A 20,028-nucleotide genomic window follows, 5' to 3' on the forward strand; every position below is an offset into this window, starting at 1 on the left:
GGGAGCCGTGGCTCGTGGGCCGCAGACGGCCGCTCCCCGCGGGACAAAGAACACGGCGCGCTGGGAGCGGATCCGGCTCTTCACCGTGCCCGCGTCCCCCGGCCCGACGCCGGGGCAGCCCCCCCCCCGCCCCCCGGCCCTCCAGCGCTGGCGGCCCCGCCCCCGCGGGTGAGTCAGGCGGCGGCGGTGACGGCGGCCGGGAGGGAGGCGATGACGGGCGCGCGGCCGTGCGCCGCAGAGAAGCGCAGGGCCCGGGAGCACGGCGGCGGCGGCGGCGGCAGAGGAGCGGCGGCCGAGGCGGCGGCGGGCGGCATGACCGGGCCGCGGGGCGCGGGCCGGGCGCTGGCCGCGCTGCTGCTGGCGGCGTCGGTGCTGAGCGCCGCGCTGCTGGCCCCCGGAGGCTCCCCGGAGCGCGACGCCGAGACCGCCCCGCCGCGAGGTGAGTGCGGGCCGCGGCTCCGGCCGGGGCGGCTCGGCGGACACCGCGCCGCTGCGCCCCGCTCCCGCCGCGCGGGTTCCGCTGGGGGGCGCGGCCAGCTGCGGGCCGCGCGACTGTGCCCTCCCCCGGGGCGACGCACCGCCCCCTCCCGGCCGGGGCAGTGCCGCGGGCGAGCGCTCGGGAAAAAGCCCGTCTCCGGAACTAGTTTCTGTTTCCTTTGCGTTGTAGTGTGCGCCCCCGGGCCGGGAGTCTCTCGGTGTTGGCGCAGACACCGCGCGGGTTAGCCTCGCGGCCTTGGGGGACTGGTGCCGTGGAGGGGCCCGACCCCCACGTCCAAAAAGCGCCCCCCCGACGGGAAACGCGGGAGGGCCGCGAGCCGCCGGGAGAGCCGCCGAGCAGGGCACCTAGGGGCCGCCCCGCGCCTCCCCGCTTCCCCCGGCCGCCCGCACGCCCCGAGCAGGGCACCTAGGTCTCCAGGCGACTTCTGTCTTACAGTAGAATGCCTTCGGTGGGGAGACCTGTTACTCCCCCAATGCAAAGCTAAATAAGAGACGGGCTGGCCAAGAGAGGGGTGTATCCGATGTCCAGTCCTCCCCGAGCTTACTGTTTGCGGGGACTTGTGCGCAAACGAAGTCCGTTCCGCGAAGAGGACAGAGGACTTGGCTTGTGGCCTGGTGCGCGGGGGGGGGAAGCTGGGAAGCTGGAGCCCCGGCCGCTGCTCTGCCAGGCGGCCGTGGTGGCGGGGCACGCAGCGCCGCAACCCCGACCCGCAGCTGCGCGGGGGAAAGGCTCCCGCCGCGCCGGCACGTAACTCCCGAGTAAACGTCCGACGTAGAATAAAAACTCAGCTAGCGGGGCGCGGGGAGGGTGTTGATCGCAGGAGCTGGTTGTCGAAACTCGAAGCCCAGTCTCGAGCGCCCTTCGGCACGTTTTACGGCTAAGGTGATGCGAGGGACAGTTGAGGCCTGGGTTTGCTGGCGCCCTGCGGTTTGCTGGGAAGCCACGGCACACGGTTGTTGGCCTGGGAGGGGCGGTGCGGGGTGTCTTTGCTGCGGGTGATTCTACTGCGGGGCTGGGAGTGTGGGCACTCAGCTCCTCTGGCGTTTTCCTCATTTGCCTGGTCCCCCAACACCCCGGGGGAAATGGTGAAAAATACTCCCCTAGAGCCCCCGAAACGGGAATTCCAGGGCCCCAGGAGATGATAGTCCCCCGCTCCTCCCCAGGGGACGCTTTGTTCAAGGATTGTGGGATCAGTCAACTGTAACAAACCAAACACTATTTGGTCAGGGTTTGGGGAAAGGTCTGCCTATCCCCTGCCTCTCTCCCCGCCCCCATCCCCTTTTCTGTATCAGAATAGGGGGGTTTGGGCGTCAGTGCGTGTAGTTCAGAATGCTCCTGTTCCCAAACAGAGTCTTGTAGGGCAAGGACAAAATGAATTTTGAAAAACCATCTTAGCAGATTACATTTTGTATTACTGCCTCCCCCACCCCTGACTCTGTCCCCTCTACTCCCCTTTTGTATTGGAGGAAACGGACCCTAAGAGGTTACGTAATCAGGCCAATCATAAGTTGTCAGGGACAGATCTCGTGCAATGCTTTTTCTTTGTATTTTAGCACCAATTAATAGCGGTATTTATTTTAGAAAAAGGTGGTTTGTAAGTAGTAATTCTGTGGAGTGAGGAATAACATATTAATATTCTTAAGTGATCTACTCCAGAACCTTCATGAGGCTGTGCTGAGAGGACAGCTAGGCTTTTAGTGCCACCTGGAGTCCAGGTTTGGGCTGGACAACTTCCTGCTAAGAACTCCATTTTCGTTTGATTTGAGGACCCAAGTTTACTTAGAAAAAAAAAAAAAAGACAATGTCTTTGAAAATTTGTTACACAAAGATACTCATGAGCAGAGAGGTAGAACCAGAAATTAAAGATTTGGAAACAAAATAAAAGTCTAATATACAAACAGCACAGTTACTCGGGCATTATTGAAAGGTGACTTTATCTGGGTTATGTCCTCATCAGGACACTGTAGACAGGGGAGGAGGAGAGAATCGTTGTTTTGAATATAATGCTCCTTGAGTGTTGCCCTGGTATTTCTAAGGTCATCAGTATCAGAAATTGGCAGCTTTTTCTTGAAACTGAGCATCAAGTTCGATTTAGATGTCATAGTGGATCGCTTGGGAGTTGCATCCTTATGATGATTATTAAGGCCTGTTAAAGGGTCGCCTGGGTGGCTCAGTGGTTAAGCGTCTGCCTTCGGCTCAGTTCATGATCCCAGGGTGCTGGGATCGAGCTCCGCATCGAGCCCCGCATCGGGCTCCCTGCTCCGCGGGAAGCCTGCTTCTCCCTCTCCCACTCCCCCCGCTTGTGTTCCTTCTCTTGCTGTGTCTTTCTCTGTCAAATAAATAAAATCTTAAAAAAAAAAAAAAGGCCTGTTAAAGTCTGAAATTCGTATGAAAGTTGAAGCATAAATCAAGAACTTTACTCAACCCACTACTAAAGACTTAGGAATATGAATAAAAGCATTACTTATTCCAACTATGAAGGGATGATGATATGTAAAACAATTACAGAGGAAAAAGGTCAGTAAATAGTGACTATAAATTTGAAAATGAAAACTATCAAAACTGAACAAGGGGAACTAAAAAGAACTATTTGAAAACATGGCGTGACAGGTATGACAGAGGACTTAACATCTGTGCTATGTAAAGAAATGATACAAATCCTAAGAAGAGCCTCAAGATGGAAGGGGTGTTAAAGAACAAAAACTCATCTGGGTAAATGTAAAGATCAAATTGGCTTTATTCAATAATTAATGAATCGGCCAGTATCATCTAGCAGATAGAAAGGAGCTCCCTCAAGCTGCAGAGAAGGAAAGGTTTTAAAAGGCCGAGAGGGAGAGGAGAAAAGGAAATTATTAGCAAAGAATGCATTTTTAGACCAGGATGCTCTCCTAGGGGGTAATGGAAGGGGTCCATCAGTGGATTACCTTCTGGTGCTGACGAGGAAGTTCTGTTGGCTGCTTAAAGGTCACTTTTCTGAGAGGTGAAGGTGCAGTTAGGGTAGGTATTAAGTCTTGGTGGGGTGTAGCATAAGTGATTCCATTTGGGGCCATATGTTTCCTTTTTAACAATTTCTACCTTTTGATCAGACTCTCAGCTTAACCGAGAGGTGTGATCAAAGTATAAGGCTCTAACACCGCTCTCAGCCCTGTGGTTCTTGGAGCTTTACATGAAATTTTATTGATCCTTTGTGTGGTATCCATAGGCACCTTGTTTTTTTATTTGTTTTTGCTTTTTTTTTTAGATTATTTATTTATTTGACAGAGAGCACAAGCAGGGGGAGTGGCAGAGGGAGAGGGAGAAGCAGGCTCCCCGTGGAGCAGGGAGCCGGATGACACGGGACTTGATCCCAGGACCCCAGGATCATGATCTGAGCTGAAGGCAGGTGCTTAACGACTGAGCCACCCAGGCGCCCCAAGACTTCATACTCTAAACATGAAACTCTTTCTTCCTCCTTTTCTGTCCTTTACTCTGGCACTGGCCTGGAAAGATAACACCATCATCTGTATCTCCCAGGCCACTGCTAAGGTGGGTAACTTGTGGAATTTAGAACAACTTTTTATTTTAGGCTAAGAGGAAACCTAGCTGACCCTTTGGCTTGAACAGGCAAATACAAACAATCCCTGTGAATGAATCCATTAACCGCGCCACCTTAGCAGGAAGTAATTTGTGCCCCCAAAGAGTTTGTCTTTGTCTATGGTGGTTATCATTATAAATGCTTCTTAGTCTATCTAACTGTGGGCCTCTCCTTAACTCTTAAAGATATTGCAAAATCCATTGTTAAGACAATAGCTGCCCAATAAAGATCCTTCGACTCTCTGTCCAAAGTTGTTCTTAATAATAGGATAGCCCTTGGTTATATTTTAGCCAAAAAAAGAGATATCTGAACTATGGCCAAACCAACCTGCTGCATCTGAATTAATACTTCTGGGGAAGTTGAAACTCGGACATAAGATCACTGAGCAAGCCACCTGGCTTACAGAGGTGACTCCTTCAACAGGGTCTTTCTTTGACTTTGTTGATTTTGATTTTGATTGGTTTGGGTCTTGGGGACCCAAGTGTCTCTGAAATGCACTCCAGACCTTGGGATTATGCTGCTTGTAATAATCATAGTAGTCTCCCTGGTGTGTTATATTCTCTCAAAAGGTCTCAATACATGTTTGCAGCCACTAACCACCGTGCAAATGATTTCCTTAATACATGAACCATCAGAAAGGAATGAAGAGAATGACTAGCTTAAAGACTGTAAACCTTGAAATTGTGGCCTATGAATCTCACAAAGATTAAAACAAAACAGGGGCGCCTGGGTGGCTCAGTTGGTTAAGCGTCTGCCTTCGGCTCAGGTCATGATCCCAGGGTCCTGGGATCGAGCCCCGCATGGGGCTCCCTGCTCCTCGGGAGGCCTGCTTTTCCCTCTCCCACTCCCCCTGCTTGTGTTCCCTCTCTCGCTGTGTCTGTCTCTGTCAAATAAATAAACAAAATCATTAAAAAAAAAAATTATGCATTCTTGATCTGGCACCTTGGGAGGAAGCACTCTACTTTGATGTGCCCTCCTCCTCTTCCTGTTCAATTTAATTTGGAGTCTCTGGTGCTTGTGTAGGACCACATGTCAGGTAGAGCCTTCTTCAGCAGTGAGATGCGTTTCCAGGGCTTAAGTCCCTGAGGTCTGGCTGCCATCTGGGTGGTGAGGAGGACCTGGAGTCCCTTCCAAGGAGATTCAAGGGCAGTCTTTGTTCTTGGTGATTTCAAATCAGAAGGCTGGGAGAAAATTAGAAACATTAGTTTGGAGAGTCAGAGCCAAATTTTTGAGGAAACTAGAATAATTCAGGATCCAGTCCAACTTATAACAGAACCTCAAAGACAGTTAACAGGATTAGAATCTAATCCAGACGAAGGGGTAAACATTTCTTCTCTCTATAATTACCCTCATTTTAATAACAAAACTAATTTGTTTGCATTAAACTTTGCCTGATTATTTTCTTAAGTGCACCAAGAATAGTGATTGACCATATAAGCTCTTTCTTTTTAAAAGCTAGTTATAGTTTTTTTTCTATTTTTAAAAAAATATTTATTTTTAAGTAAGCTGTGGGGCTTGAGCTCATGACCCCAAAATCAAGAGTCCACATGCTTTACCAACTCAGCCAGCCAGTTGCCCTCTCCTCTTTTATTTTTAAATTTTTTTTAAAGATTTATTTATTTATAAGAGAGAGAAACGGAGGAGGGGCAGAGAGTCCCAAGTAGACTCCACGCTGAGTGTGGAGCCCAGCACGGGGCCCGATCCCATGACCCTGAGATCACACCCCAAGGCAGAACCAGGAGTTGGATGCTCAACTGACTGTACCACCCAGACACCCCCTCCCTCTTTAAAAAAATATTTATTTATTTTTGGACCATATAAGCTCTTTTTTTAAAAAAAATTAAAATTAATATTTTTTATTCTAAATTTTAAGTAGGCTTCACACCCAGTGTGGAGCCCACCGTGGGACTTGAACTCACGACCCTGAGATCAAGACCTGAACTGAGATCAAGAGTGGCCTGCTAAACTGACTGAGCCACTCAGGTGCCCCAATATAAGCTCTTTTTAATGCTACTTTGCTGGAACCTTGTAAGCAAGGTGTTAGGTCAATTTTTCCAAGAGGCTTTATTAGCTCTGCAAAGTCAACCTTGATGTAGAGAACAAAGGCAAAAGAAATACAGGAAAAAAATTAAACTTCCCTATAACTTATAGCTTATTGACAAGTACTTGGGACAGGCAGAGTGACCTTCCTCCAGGAACTCAACTGCCTCAATGTTAATACTTTGCTAGAGGCAAAAGGCAACCTTAGCTTGACATTAGCCCCACCTCCAGGATCCTGTAAATCTTAAACATAATCCCTTAGAAACTTACTTTAGCTCTACCTGCCCTGCCAAGATACGTGTTAGCAATCATCCTCTAAACATATGGCCCACTGATAATCCATCTGAAGAGTCTCATGACTAAGGTTTTACTAGACAGTAGTAAATGACCTTATCCTGACAACAGCTAGCCCGTCAAGGTCCTGGAAGCCTTGCTTCCAAATTCCTTCGGGACTTGGGCTATTCCCTAACCAACTCCCAACTTGAAAGGATAGAATCAGTCACTCCTCACTACCCAGTGTAGCTCTTTCTGCCCATGGGTCCTGTTCCCATGCTTTAATAAAACCATTCTTTTTGCACTGAAGATGTCTCAGGAATTCTTTCTTGACTGTTTGCTCCCGGGTCCCAACATTTCACTTCAGCCTTAGTTCTTTAAAGCTGTTTGGTCATATCTGAGTCTATGCATCTCTCTCTCAAATATGACATACTGGTCAGAGCTTTAGCCAAGGTTTCCAGTGGTGTCTGGTTACAAGGATCAGACTCACTGAATCTCTGTAAATAACAATATGGCTATGAGAAGAATACCCAAGAGCTTTCAAATTCTGGAGGAATTAGGTAGGGAGAAAAAGTAAATGTCTCATCTTTGCTCACAAAGGTATATCTTACCAATTTGTTGATACCTTAAGAGAAAAGAGAAAAAGGTTTCTTAAAATCTGGAAAAGTAAAACGTTAGAGAACCAGCAGCATTTTAAACAAGAAGTCCTAAAGATTCATTATCATCCTCCTTGGCTCATTTAGTTCCATGTTATTAAATCTTGTCCTACTTGAATACTGTTTTTCCACTCGTTCTGGAAATTCATTTTTTTTTTTTAAGATTTATTTATTTTAGAGAGTGAGTGTGTGCTTGAGTAGGGAGAGGGAGAGAGTTCCAAGCTGACTCCCCACTGAGCAGGGAGCCTGATGTGGGGCTCAGTCTCATGACCCTGAGATCATGACTTGAGCTGAAACCAAGAGTCAGATGCTCAACCGACTTAGCCACCCAGGTGCCCCCCTTTGGTTTAAAAAATTTATTTTAGAGAGAGAGAGAGAGAGTGCATGCATGTGCGTGTGACTTGGGGGAGGGGCAGAGGGAAGGATTCTCAAGCGGACTCCCCCTGTGTGAGGAGCCCAAGGAAGGGCTCAGTCCCATGACCCATGAGGTCATGACCTGAAGTGGGCTGAAACCAAGAGTCTGATGCTTAACTGAGCCACCGAGGCGCCCCATAGTTCTGGAAATTTTTACCCAGTTCAGTTGCATGATCAGAAAGTGATCAGAAACCCGTAGTCTAGAGTACTTGTCAGATTCTTTTCCATGAATTTCTCTGAAGATGAATCACATTTGCAGGAAGCTTTTGTAAAAGCATCTGAGTAGAACAGTAACTGTAAATGGCAAAAGACTTAAAAATGCCTGTTGTTAAAGATCTGATAAAAGTTCATTACAATGGAATTGACAAGGCAATTTGGTTATTTTTGTGAGTACATTTTCATATAGTAACTAGAATTACAAGTGTTAACATTGTATCAATACCTATTGGATCTTCAGGAATTTCATACAGTTTCTGGAACACTTTTATTAATAACATATATCCCTGCAAGTATAATCGAAGAAGGTTTAGCATCATTTGTTTGACAATGCTTCCTATGTAATTTAACATACCAGATAAGCCTATTTAGTTAAATATCTTCCCTTTTACAAGGAGAACAAATCCTTTGAGATATTCCAAGGAATCGTCTGGAAAACCCAAAGCTAGTTCAAGGTCAAGAAGACTTCATTTAAAAAAATTTGATTTTGGGGAAGTTTGTTAAGGTAACAGAAGATTTGGGTACTTCATTAAATAGGATCATAGATCACTGTGAAACAATGCTTAGTTTTCCATTTCACCAAGTAACAAAGACTTCATAGGCAAATACAGAAAGTCAAATAGTTGCACAAAGCCGTAGCTATTTTAATATTGAAAAGACTCTGGTTTTTTTTTTTTCTAACTAGAGACCTGATAAAAACAAAACAATTTTTTTTAAGTTTTTTTTTTTAAGATTTTATTTATTTTTCTGACAGAGCACAAGTAGGCAGAGAGGCAGGCAAAGGGAGAGGGAGAGGCAGGCTCCCCACTGAGCAGGGAGCCCGACGAGGGGCTCCATCCCAGGACCCCGGGATCATGACCTGAGCCGAAGGCAGACGCTTAACCGACTCAGCCACCCAGGTGCCCCACAAAACAGAATTTTTGTTTTCTAGGCAGATTACATCTTTAAAGATGAAGAAAACTTTTGGTTATAATATATTAAGAGCAGACCAGTAACCTAAAAGAACTTTGTCCTTTTAATGGAGAGAAAAACCAAACTCTAATATTGCACCAGTGTACTTTTGATATTTCAACTCATTTTTAGGGGCGCCTGGCTGGCTTAGTAGGTGAAGCATGTGACTCTTTGATCTCGGGGTCATGAGTCGGAGCCTCACGTTGGCGTAGAGATTACTTTAAAAAAAAAAACACCTCACTACATCTGAAACTAATGATGTACTATATATTGGCTAATTGAATTAAAAAGAAAACCCTCATTTTTAAAGATTCATTTTAATCTTAGCTAGACCGATTACACATTAAAATTCCTTTTCAAAGATTCCTTTTCCACAAATCTTCTACAACTTTCTTTCTTATCATCAGATTTTGCCCTATGTATTCCCTCTTTAAAAAACCACCCTGATTTTAGGACAGGATTCCTTTTTTTTCCTTCAACAAAAATACATTTCCATTCCTTATACCTTCTTTTCGTGAAAGCACACATCCTACTTTTCTTGCATATGGAGATATTTCCCTTATTATTTCTCGTAGCTTTGATCCTGCATATTAATTAGAGTTCTTTAGGAACTTTAGGAAGTAAATAGTCATGAACTATCTTTTACATTAGCCTTCTGAGTTGGCATATAACAGGGCAGGGGGTGCAAGAGGGCCTGGCACTGGGAGTCCCGGACAGACCAGCTTCTGCCACTCGCTGTCGACAGAATCCACAGGCAGAGAGAGGAGTGGTGTTGAAACAAGAAAGGGACTTATTTCAGTGACACCAGCACGGGGACGATAGCAGACCAGCGTCTCAAAGACTGTCTCCGTGGGGCGCCTGAGTGGCTCAGTTGGTTGGGCGTCGGCGTTTGGCTCAGGTCATGATCCCAGGACCCTGGGATTGAGCCTCGCATCGGGCTCCTTGCTCAGCAGGGAGCCTGCTTCTCCCTCACCCTCTGCCTGCAGCTCTGCCTACTTGCGCTCTTTCTCTCACTGTCAAATAAATAAAAGCTTAAAAAAAAAAAAAAACTGTCTCCAAAGTGCCGAAAATACTTCCAGGTTTATAGAAGGAAAATATGGGGCAAAGGTCGGTGGGTGCTTGCAGCTGGGCAGTGAAGTTCTGGTCGACCACTGTCTTCGAGTCAATCAAGGGTGGTATCTTGCTGGCTCTGGGCAGTCCTTATTGCTTGAGGAGGATGTTGCAGAGGATGCTTTGCTGTCAGGGTCTTCCCCCTGAGCCAAGGGACAAGCTGGAAAGAAGAACCCAACAGAAAGCTTGAGGTCAAAATGGAGGCAGCTGAAGTCCTCTTTCAGGCAGACTTATAAATGTCATGACTTCTAGAAATGTGCTTTTTTTGTAGAAAATTTCTCGGGGTGGCATGAAGCATGTTTACTAATAGACTCAAATATCTTCAGTTCTTCGGTAAAAGGAAGCAAAAAGTGGTCAAGCCTATATTCAGTAACTAATGTTACAGCATTTTATCTTATTTGGAAATGATCTGGATATTCAGTGAATTCAACTTAATTTAGCAAAACTTTAAGGTTTCAGGGTTACCAAAAAGATTTGGGGAAACGACTTAAAAAGTTCACATAAAAACTTTTTACCTACTTCTATCTATTCAATTTACTCGTTCTTAACAATTATGGTTAGAATACCCACAAAACATCATAACTCAAATATGACATTAGACAGCCACTGTCTCTTGTTGACAAATGTAGTAACAGATAATATGAACATATTTGATGAGGAAACCTGGCTAGGATAAAAGTGTCGTATTTAATGTTGAAAACTCTAAAGACATATCTATTTAAACCAACAAACATAAACTATCTTTAATACCAAATGTCTTCCTAGATCATATGAACCTGAAAAAGCATTTGAGTTAGTTTCTGTTAGATTTCTGAGATTTAGAAATACTTAATTTATAAGCCAGTTAAATTTTACAAATTAATTTTAGCAATTTAGCAATTTTCCAGAGGTAGAAAATGTCACCCATCTACACATACACACATATAGATAGCTAGACAGACAGACAGACATTAACATACAAGCAGAAACCTGGTAGTTTTTATTTCACAATTTTTACCATGAGACAGGATAATGCAGAACTCACTAGTTTACAAAAGAACAGTTGGTTCCTAACTTTTTTCTGGCAGATGGAATAAGTTAAGGTTACTGGCTCAGATGACTAAAGTTTTTTCTACTAATATTTATGGAGAAGATACATGATTTTTCATTTATCTAAATTTCATTTATCTAAATTACTCCTTTCATTATACTTCTGATAAGAATTACCTCACAGAGTTTGTACTTTTGATATTTTCATCTCAAAAGTCACAGCGAAAGAATGCAAGTTCCTCCAAGAAGAACTTTGGTTTTCTAAGGACAATAATTTACAAGCCTTTTGAGATAAACAAGGGGAGGCTTGGAGATTAGTGAAAGGAATCCGTTCACTCTGAATTGCCTCTCCATGTGCATTTCTAGTTTTGTAAAGATTTTTAAGAAAAGGACAGTTGCTCTTAATTCCTCAAAGATTCAGGTTATAGTCTGGATGTGGAAGGACTGACCTATCCACCCACCTATGTGGGAATGCTTCTCTTTCCCACATTTAGCTTAGAGAAGGACTTAGCCAGCTTCTATCCGTTTTTCCGGGATCCTATCTGTAGGCTGTGAACGGGATTTAAAGCAGAGAGTTTGTAGCTCTGAAATTTACTGGAATTTGGGAAGGTTTTCTGTTTAGTCTTGTCTTTTTTTTTCCTTTTATTTGAGGGAGAGAGAGAGTGTGTGTGTGTGCGCACAAGCGTGGGGGTGAAGCAGTGGGAGAGGAAGAGAGAGAATCTTAAGCAACCTCCACACCTGATGCGGGGTCCATCCCAGGACCTTGGGATCATGACCTGAGCCGGAGGCAAGCGCTCAACTAGCTGAGCTACCCAGACATCCCTCTTGTTTTGTTTTTTAATTTTAGTTTTCCCTTGGCTGTTTAAGGGAATAATGTAGCAGTTTATCAGGAAATCCCTGAGTCTTGCCAACTCTGAGAGGAGCTCATACGGGGGCCCCTCCTTTGAAGGTACATGTGGGGATGCCTGTAAGATCATAGACTTGGTTGACTTTGTTCATGGTCATGTAAAGTTACTTCAGAGAGAGGCTAACTAGAATGAGCACTCAGATAAAGGAGGATGGGGGAGCAGCAAGGGATTGACTCAGTTCTGTAGCCTTTTGTTTTAGGTACCTCTTTTGTTTTTTAATTTTTCATTAGTCTTTTACAATAAATATTTTAGTGGAGCTCTTTTGCCATTTTGAAACCTTTTGGAGGCTTCTGCATACCAATTAAAATTATGTGTCACATTCTGTTTATTTAATTTGGGAATCCTTACTTTTAACTGCACTTCTTAAATGAGCTGATCTAATTGGAACATTACTCAAAATGGCCACTGTAATTCTAGCTTGTCGTTAGTACGATTTTGCCATTTTTGTGGATATTTATAGCTTTTGGGACCAACAGTTCTTAGGCATAAAATAAGCAAGTGTGCCAGATGGTGGCACAGTTCACTCTTCAGAAATTAAGGATCCTATCTTTATCTTTATTATTATTTATTATTTATTTTTTAGCTTGGCCTTTGAGTTTCTCAGAGCCAGATTAATACCGAAGAGGGATATGCTGTGGGGCTGGGGTTATGTGGTGTTTCATGCTATACTTCATCATACAGAATTTTTCTTGAGGTTGGCAGGTGACCTAGTGTCAACCCTACTGGTTCTGTGACTAGCTCGTCCTAACTCAGGTGTCTTTGGGCTAAGTGGTGAGCACTCTTAACAGCTTTTAAATGCTTGACTTGTGCTTACCAATTTTTGTGGCTTTTTTGGCCTCCCTGATTCCCATGAACAATTAACCTTTCCATCATGTGCACATTTGCAGCAACCAGTAGTAGTATCTGAGGAACTGAAACTGTGGACGTCAGCCGTAACTGAAGAACTGGGGGCAGGGGAAAGTGTTGAACCAGCAAACCTCAAAGAATGGGGCCTGTAGACTGATTCCAAACAAATGAGAACTGCACCTGCTCCCGACAGACATGGAATCTGGGGAAGGATTCCCAGTGGAGAACGGCAGACTAAAATGCCGGCACTTGCCAGTGTGGAATCTGAGAACAGAACCGAAATCCCGGGTTTGGAAATTTCTGTGGAATGGCCAGTAGAAGGCCCTGTGTGCACCACCAGCAGTCCCTGTGAAGTCTTGGGCTGGGGAAAGGGTTGAACCAGCAGTCCCCAGCAGATGGGGGTTGCAGACTGGGGGCTCCCCATGGTGCGGAACTGTGCACTGCTTCCAACAGTTTCCACGTTGAACTTGGGACGAGATTAGGAGCTGGAGTTTTCCACTTAAAAAGCCTGGAATTGTGGACTGAAGAGGCAATTAGTTCGAGGGCTTGATACAGAGAGCAGAGCACAGAACCAAGAGAGAACTTACCCATGGCACTTGGCCATGGTGAGCGAGACCGTGAACTCAAGAGTGTTTGTGGGGTACCATGCCCATGTTTCTCATTTTCCCTGGAGTCATCGGAAGTCTCCTTCAATCCCACCGCTGCCACCAAGTCTGTTAAATAACAAAAAGACAACTGAGTACATTTAAAGATCAAATTGGCTTTATTCAACAACTCATGAATGGGGCAGCTTCCTATCTAGCAAATAGTGTAGAAAGGAACTTCATTGAGCAGCAGAAAAGGAAAGGTTTTTAAAGGCAGAGAGGGAGAGGAAAAAGGAAATTATTCCCCCAAACTGCATTGTTTTAAGCAAGGTGACCTTCCTGGGGGGGAACAGAAAGGGTCTATCAGCAGATTACCTCCTGATGCTGACAGGAAGTTCCATATTGCCTGGTTGAAGACCCCATTACTGGCCAAAGCTGAAGAAGCAGTTAGGGTAGGTCTTAGGTCTGGGTGGGGTTTAGCATATGTGACTCCATTCTGGGCCTGCTATCTCCTTTTTAATGGGGGTTAAGTGGTTAAATGAACATTCCAACAATTAATATGAAAGGAAAGTACTGATGGTAAACATTTGGAAAACATTTTCAAGCTTGCCAATCATTATTTCTAACCTAACGCAGTAAGGAAATTATATTTTCTATACATCAGGCTCAAAAGTGAGGGAGAAAAAGGCTAAAAATCACTGGCCTAGCTTCTAGGGTTTACCCTCAGGAGACTGATCACAGAGGTCAGGTGCTGGTCAGACTGGCCACAGCGTGAAGTCCTGGTGGCTGGTGGGTTACTTGAGGCAAGTTGTTTGACCTCTCCAGGCCTCAGATTCCTCATCCAGAAAATGGAGACATCAGGAGCTATTTCACAGGGCTGTTGGGGCCTGGTGCACATTCAGGTGTGTAATTTGTATCACCTGGGAGCAAAAGTCACCACAGTGTCCTTATAAATCAGCACAACTGAATTGGAGAGGAACTTGGCAATGCATAGCAAAAGCTATTTAAAAGGCTATAAAATTTCACTCCTGGAAGTTAAGGAACTATGTCAAAAGGAGAACATGTTAATTTTAGATGTATATAGCATCACTTCTTACAATGGGAAGGAATTGGAAATGAAGTTACATGAAAAAAGCAGAAACAACGGTGGAAAATATTTAACCATGTATCCCTAACCCCGATGAAGCTCTGTGTTGGTTGGATGTGGCCTGGACGTTATAATTATCATGTGTTGAACTGTTGCTTTGTTTCAGATTCTCTGCCAACCACATTACATATATTATCAACCGTAGCCTTCCCAACAGTCCTATGAAGTACACACTATTAGAATTTGAGAAACTGTGGTTTATATGAAGAAATATATATTTGGTCTTCATCCCTGTTTCTTGCACAGGACTGCTAAACCCCTTGGAATTTCCTCTCTCCCTGCTCATGCTCTATCTCAAATGAATAAATAAAATCTTTAAATAAAATAAAATGAGGGATTTAGACTGGCCACAGTGAAGAATTTCCTGAATTAACCAATTAACTGTTCACATGATTTTCCAGGGAGCCCTGAAGGAAGCTTTCATATTACAAAATAAAAGAGGCTAGATTAGGGGCGCCTAGGTGGCTGAGTCGGTTAAATGTTTGCCTTCGGCTCAGGTCATGATCCCAGCATCCTGGGATCGAGCCCCGTGTCGGGCTTCCTGCTCAGTGGGGAATCTGCTTCTCCCTCTTAAAAAAAAAGAGCCTAGATTATTACCTGTCTCATTGTGTTATTAAATAGTATCTCTTTCTTTCCCTCTCTCTTTTCTGTCCTAGAAGCTAGAGGGCAAATTAATTTCTCTTTCATATAATAGTATAAATGGGGATGTTGGTCTAAATGAAACATTTTGCTTTCACTTTACCCAATAGTAGTTCTCTTTGTTTGCCTACCAAGTCGACAGGTGAAATTTAGAATGTTCATGGTCGTGGTCTTTAGGTCATCCAAAGAGCATCTAGTAAAGTGGTGAGCTCTAAGCCTAGGGAATACAAAGCAGCAGGTCTTTCTCCCTTCAGACTGAAGCTCATCCTCTCTTCTTACTTGAAATCTGCTGTGGAAACCAGAAGGAGATTCAGAAGTCAAACCCAAGTGATATAAGACAGAGCTTCTCAACTTTAAAGGGTGTGCAGATCCCTGCAGAGCCCTGCTGACCGGGCATCCTGGCATCTCCCGAGCTGCACTCAGAGTGGAGTAACATGGTCCAGGAAAGTTCGGGCTTTGGAACCACACAAACTGGGTTCACACAGTGATTTCACAGAACTCTGGCCATGCGCAATGATCAAATCTTTTCGAGCCTTAATTTCTTCATCTGCAAAATGGAGAAAATACCAGCTCATGAGATTGGCATATTGTCAAATAGAAGATATGTGAAACTAGTAAATTCAATGCCCCTCACACTTTAGCATGTGATGAACATAAACTCCCACATGGTCCGTTTACACACAGGATGTGAATGGTGTTAACAGAATCCTTGTCTGTAGTAGAGGCATGTGTGCAAAAGGGCACGTGTGTGTGTGTGCGTGTGCACATGTGTGCATAGTCGTGCAGTTGTGTAGTAAGGGACGAGAGACTGCAGAGCCCCTGAGTGCAGGCATTTGAGAAGCACGCCTGTGAAGCCGCTGTTCACACAGGTGCACTTTGTTTCTAACGTGTCTTTCAGATGCTTTGTCTGTTTTTTAAAAACTTTTTTTTTCTAATTCTTACCAGACTTAGATAAAAAAAAGCATGTAGACCTGAAGATGGACCAGGCTTTGCTGCTCATCCACAATGAACTACGCGGAATAAACCTGACTGTCTTCTGGAATTCCGAACACTGTTATCACGTAGGTATTATGTTCATGCTCACAATTTTGTTTGCTTTGGGGCTGTTTGAAATGTTACTTAATGCTCTCATACCTGAAGCCCTTCACATGTTCACTTCGGTTTTATAGGTAAGGAAACAAATAGACTGTAGAAAGAATCAGAAGACAGATAATCAGGGAGAATACCTAGCAGTGAGCAACATCAGTCTCTTATCTTTTCCCCTCCCCATCTTTTAAAAACTCAGTTCTTGGTGATGAGTGAAAGCGATGTTTTATTTCACTTCTCTGCCTGATGCATAACCCCATTGCTGGACCAGAGAAAGAAGGAGTGAGACACCTGGGTATTCTCCAAGGACAAAGGTAGTGAGGACAACTGGCAGGCTCAGGTTGAGGTATGACACTTATTCCAGGGATCTGCCCTCCTGATGATAAAGGATGTATTTATTTTTATTAAGTTTTAAATTTTAATTCCAATACAGTTAACATACAGTGCTAATATTAGTTTTAAGTGTACAATGTAGAGATTCAACAATTCTTTTTTTTTTCTCTAAAGATTCCATCTATTTATTTGACAGAGAGATAGAGAGAGCACAAGTAGGCAGAATGGCAGGCAGAGGGAGAAGGAGAAGCAGGCTCTCCGCTGAGCAGGGAGCCAGACGTGGGGCTCGATCCCAGGACCTCGGGATCATGACTTGAGCCGAAGGCAGGTGCTTAACCGTGAGCCACCCAGGCGCCCCTGATTCAACAATTCTATACATTACTCAGTGCTCATGAAGTGTACTCTTAATCCCCATCGCCTATTTCCCCCATCCGCCCACTCATCTGCCCTCTGGTAACCATCGGTTTGTTTTCTATAGTTAAGAGTCTTTTTCTGGTTTTTGCATCTCCTTTTTTTTCTCCTTTGCTTGCTTATTGATAAAGGATTTATTTTATCTGAAGGTACAACTCCTAGACCTTGTTGCTTTTTAAGTACAAGACTACTCCTCTATGTAAAATAAAATATTCTCTATTTCCAAATTGAGCATTAGAATGTACTGCTTTCAGAGGAGGAATTTTTATTTAATTTATTTATTTTAAAATTTTTATTTATGTAATTTTTTTTAATGGGAGGGGCAGAGAATCTTAAGCAGGCTCCACACCCAGTATGGAGCTGGAGGCGGGGCTTGATCTCACAACCTTGAGATCATGACCTGAGCCTAAATCAGATGCCCAACCAGCTGAGCCACTCAGGCTTCCCCATGGGAGCAATTTTAATATATAGGTTTTCCCTCAATGGGTTGCATCCCGCTGTAAATTGAAAATACTGTAAGATGAAAATGCATTTAAAACACCTAACCTACTGAATATCATAGCTTAGTCTAGCCTACCTTAAATGCTCTCAGAATACTTATACTAGCCTATGGCATATCAGTTGTTAACCCTCATGACTGCATGGCTGGCTGGGAGCTTTGGCTTGCCGCTACCATCCACCATCATGAAAGAGGGTCCTGCTGCATATATCTAGCCCAGGAAAAGATGAAAATTCAGAATTCCAAGTACATTTCTACCGAATGCATATCACTTTCATATGGTTATAAAGTTGAAAAACCATAAGTCAAATCCCTGTCAGTCAGGGACTGTCTGTATAGGGACCTGTTTACTGTAAATAGCTTTACAAAGCAAACAAAAGAATCCCCAGTATGGGTACCAACTGAAGAGGTGATGAAGCAATACGTGATCCCTCCTTTATTTCATTAAGCCCATCGAGAGCTCTATAAAGTAATGTGAAGCCAAGAAAATCTATAATGTTAAAAAAATAGCAAAGACAAAAGATATATCAGCCTATGAGAAGGACTTAAAAAGAAACCTGAAAACATTACTGAATTTCAAAGCTGCAGATAATTCAGAGAATGAGCAAAATGTCTTCTAAAAAGATAATAATGGCCTAAAATTTATGGAAAAACAAGTTGAGGGGGAAAAAAGAGTGCATTGCCAGGGTGTTAGCCATAGGTCAAGTAAAGCATCTTTAGAATAAAAAAAAGTAAAATCATGGGTACAAAACAGTGATGCTGGTGACAGATCAGAGAATCAAAAAACAGAAGAGTTAGCTACATGAGACTAGTTCAGGAAAAATAGTGCTAATTTATTTAAAGAGCATGTGGGCACCTGAATGGCTCAGTCGGTTAAGCGTCGGACTCTTGATTTTGGCTCAGGTCATGATCTCAGGGTTATGAGAACTTCCGTATAGGGCTTCACGCTCAGCGGGGAGTCTGCTTGAGATTCTTTCCCTCTGCCCCTCCCCACTGCGTGCATGTTCTCTCTTTCTCCCTCTTTCAAATAAATAAATAAATAAATAAATAAATAAATCTTTACCAAAAAAATAAAAGAGCATGGAGATAATTATGTTTTAGGAAAATGAGTAAAGGAGTGGTAGAGTTTGCACTTAAAACATAGTTGTAGAAAATGTCCCATAATTGCAAAAAAGACCTTAGCCCGGAAACTGGAAAGACACTATGAGCCTGTAAAGGTTAAAAACCTGAAAATGCTGTCGAGACATAACCTCTTAATAATTCTGAACATTAATGATAATTTAAAAATCTTTAAGCAAATATAGAGACACACGTTCAAAAGAATGCAAATTATAATAATTTGTATTTTGTAAACTGAATAAATATCTGAGAACAGTGGACTTACAGGTGAAGGAAATCAGTTATCTGGTTAAATTGAGAATTCCCTTTCCTCTTTATCTCTCTTCCCTTAAAGTAGAAACACTTAAGATACATACACGTGAGGGCGCCTGGGTGGCTCAGTTGGTTAAGCGACTGCCTTCGGCTCAGGTCATGATCCTGGAGTCCCAGGATCGAGTCCTGCATCGGGCACCCTGCTGAGCAGAGGTCTGCTTCCCCCTCTGACCCTCTTCCCTCTCGTGCTCTCTGTCTCTCATTCTCTCTCTTTCTCAAATAAATAAAATCTTTAAAAAAAAAGATACATACACGTGAAAAACACATAAACATTGAAAACGTGTCGATTTCATAGCTTCAAGACAGCTAGAGGTACCTATAATATGTCAGAAATTGGAGGAAGGTTAGTATTGTAATGTTAACTATGAGTAATCATTATAACTGACTAAATAAAAGTAAGATGTAAATGAGAAAAAAAAAAAGAAAAAGAAAATTGCTGTTTAGCCTCCCGAACAGTATTCCTCAGGGGATCTGGAGGTGGCAAGAAGAAGGGAGAAGCAGGGAGTGGGAGACAGGAATCCTGGGCTTTCATTGCTATGAAGGTGATCTGTGACTTTTGACTGTTAATTATTTTCAGACATAAATTAGAATAAACAAGGCCATTTCATTTTTTAAAGTAAAAACCTGCTCTAAGTATGATAAACATAAGTTAATATTACTGTGTCTTTAAAATATTATTAAAAAAGAATATACATTATGGAAAATATATAAATGACAAAAGAAGACAATAAAAGTAGAGGAAGGAATTCAGGGTGAGCATCAAATTGCAACAAATACAAATGGATTAACTTGCATAAAAATAAGACTCATTTGTATTAAAATATTGTGACTAATTTCAAATTTTGGGAAAAAGTTATACATAAATACATTGACTAATAACATTAAATACTAAAATATGAGACTGTTGTACTTAAAAAGAATACATTAAAAACAAAAAGACATACATTGTTCTTTCCTGAGGTAGATGTGGGGAATAGAGGGGGCCAGTCAGGCATTAGCATTTGCATAAATAATAAATGAAATGTTAATACTAAAACAGAAGCACACCAAATGAAAAGGTTCAGAATTAAGATGGGCCCCTACAATACATAGAAAGTAATGGTAGGGGGCACCTGGGTGGTACAGACCATTAAGCAAGAGACTAGGTTTCGGCTCAGGTCACCATCTCAGGGTAGTGAGATAGGGCCCTCCGTTGGGCTCTGCACTCAGCGTGGAGTCGGCTTGAGATTCTCTCTCCCTCTTCCTCTGCCCTTCTCGCTCGTGCTCTCTGTCTGTCTCTAAAATAAATAAAAAAGGGTGCCTGGGTGGCTCAGTTGGTTAAGTGGCTGACTCTTGATTTTGGCTTAGGTCATGATTTCAGGGTCCTGGGATTGAGCCCCACA

The 20,028-nt window shown here is 43.4% G+C and overlaps 1 protein-coding gene across 2 annotated transcripts in view; it reads left to right on the forward strand.

The window, feature by feature from the left end:
• The first annotated feature begins 210 nt into the window (after positions 1-210).
• HGSNAT (heparan-alpha-glucosaminide N-acetyltransferase) overlaps positions 211-20,028 on the forward strand; it is a 42,081-nt gene continuing 22,263 nt past the window's right edge. The window contains exons 1-2 of one of the 2 annotated variants that reach the window (XM_028124069.2): positions 211-439; positions 15,832-15,947. In XM_028124069.2, coding sequence (XP_027979870.1) covers positions 211-439; positions 15,832-15,947 — 345 coding nt within the window. The remainder of the gene's footprint in view (positions 440-15,831; positions 15,948-20,028) is intronic. The other variant, XM_088020979.1, reaches the window with a different exon arrangement.

The sequence above is a fragment of the Eumetopias jubatus genome, unplaced genomic scaffold (assembly GCF_037043125.1).
Source record: "Eumetopias jubatus isolate StellerSeaLion01/CBP00866 unplaced genomic scaffold, mEumJub1_p1.0 scaffold_2, whole genome shotgun sequence".
Lineage (NCBI taxonomy): Eukaryota > Metazoa > Chordata > Mammalia > Carnivora > Otariidae > Eumetopias > Eumetopias jubatus.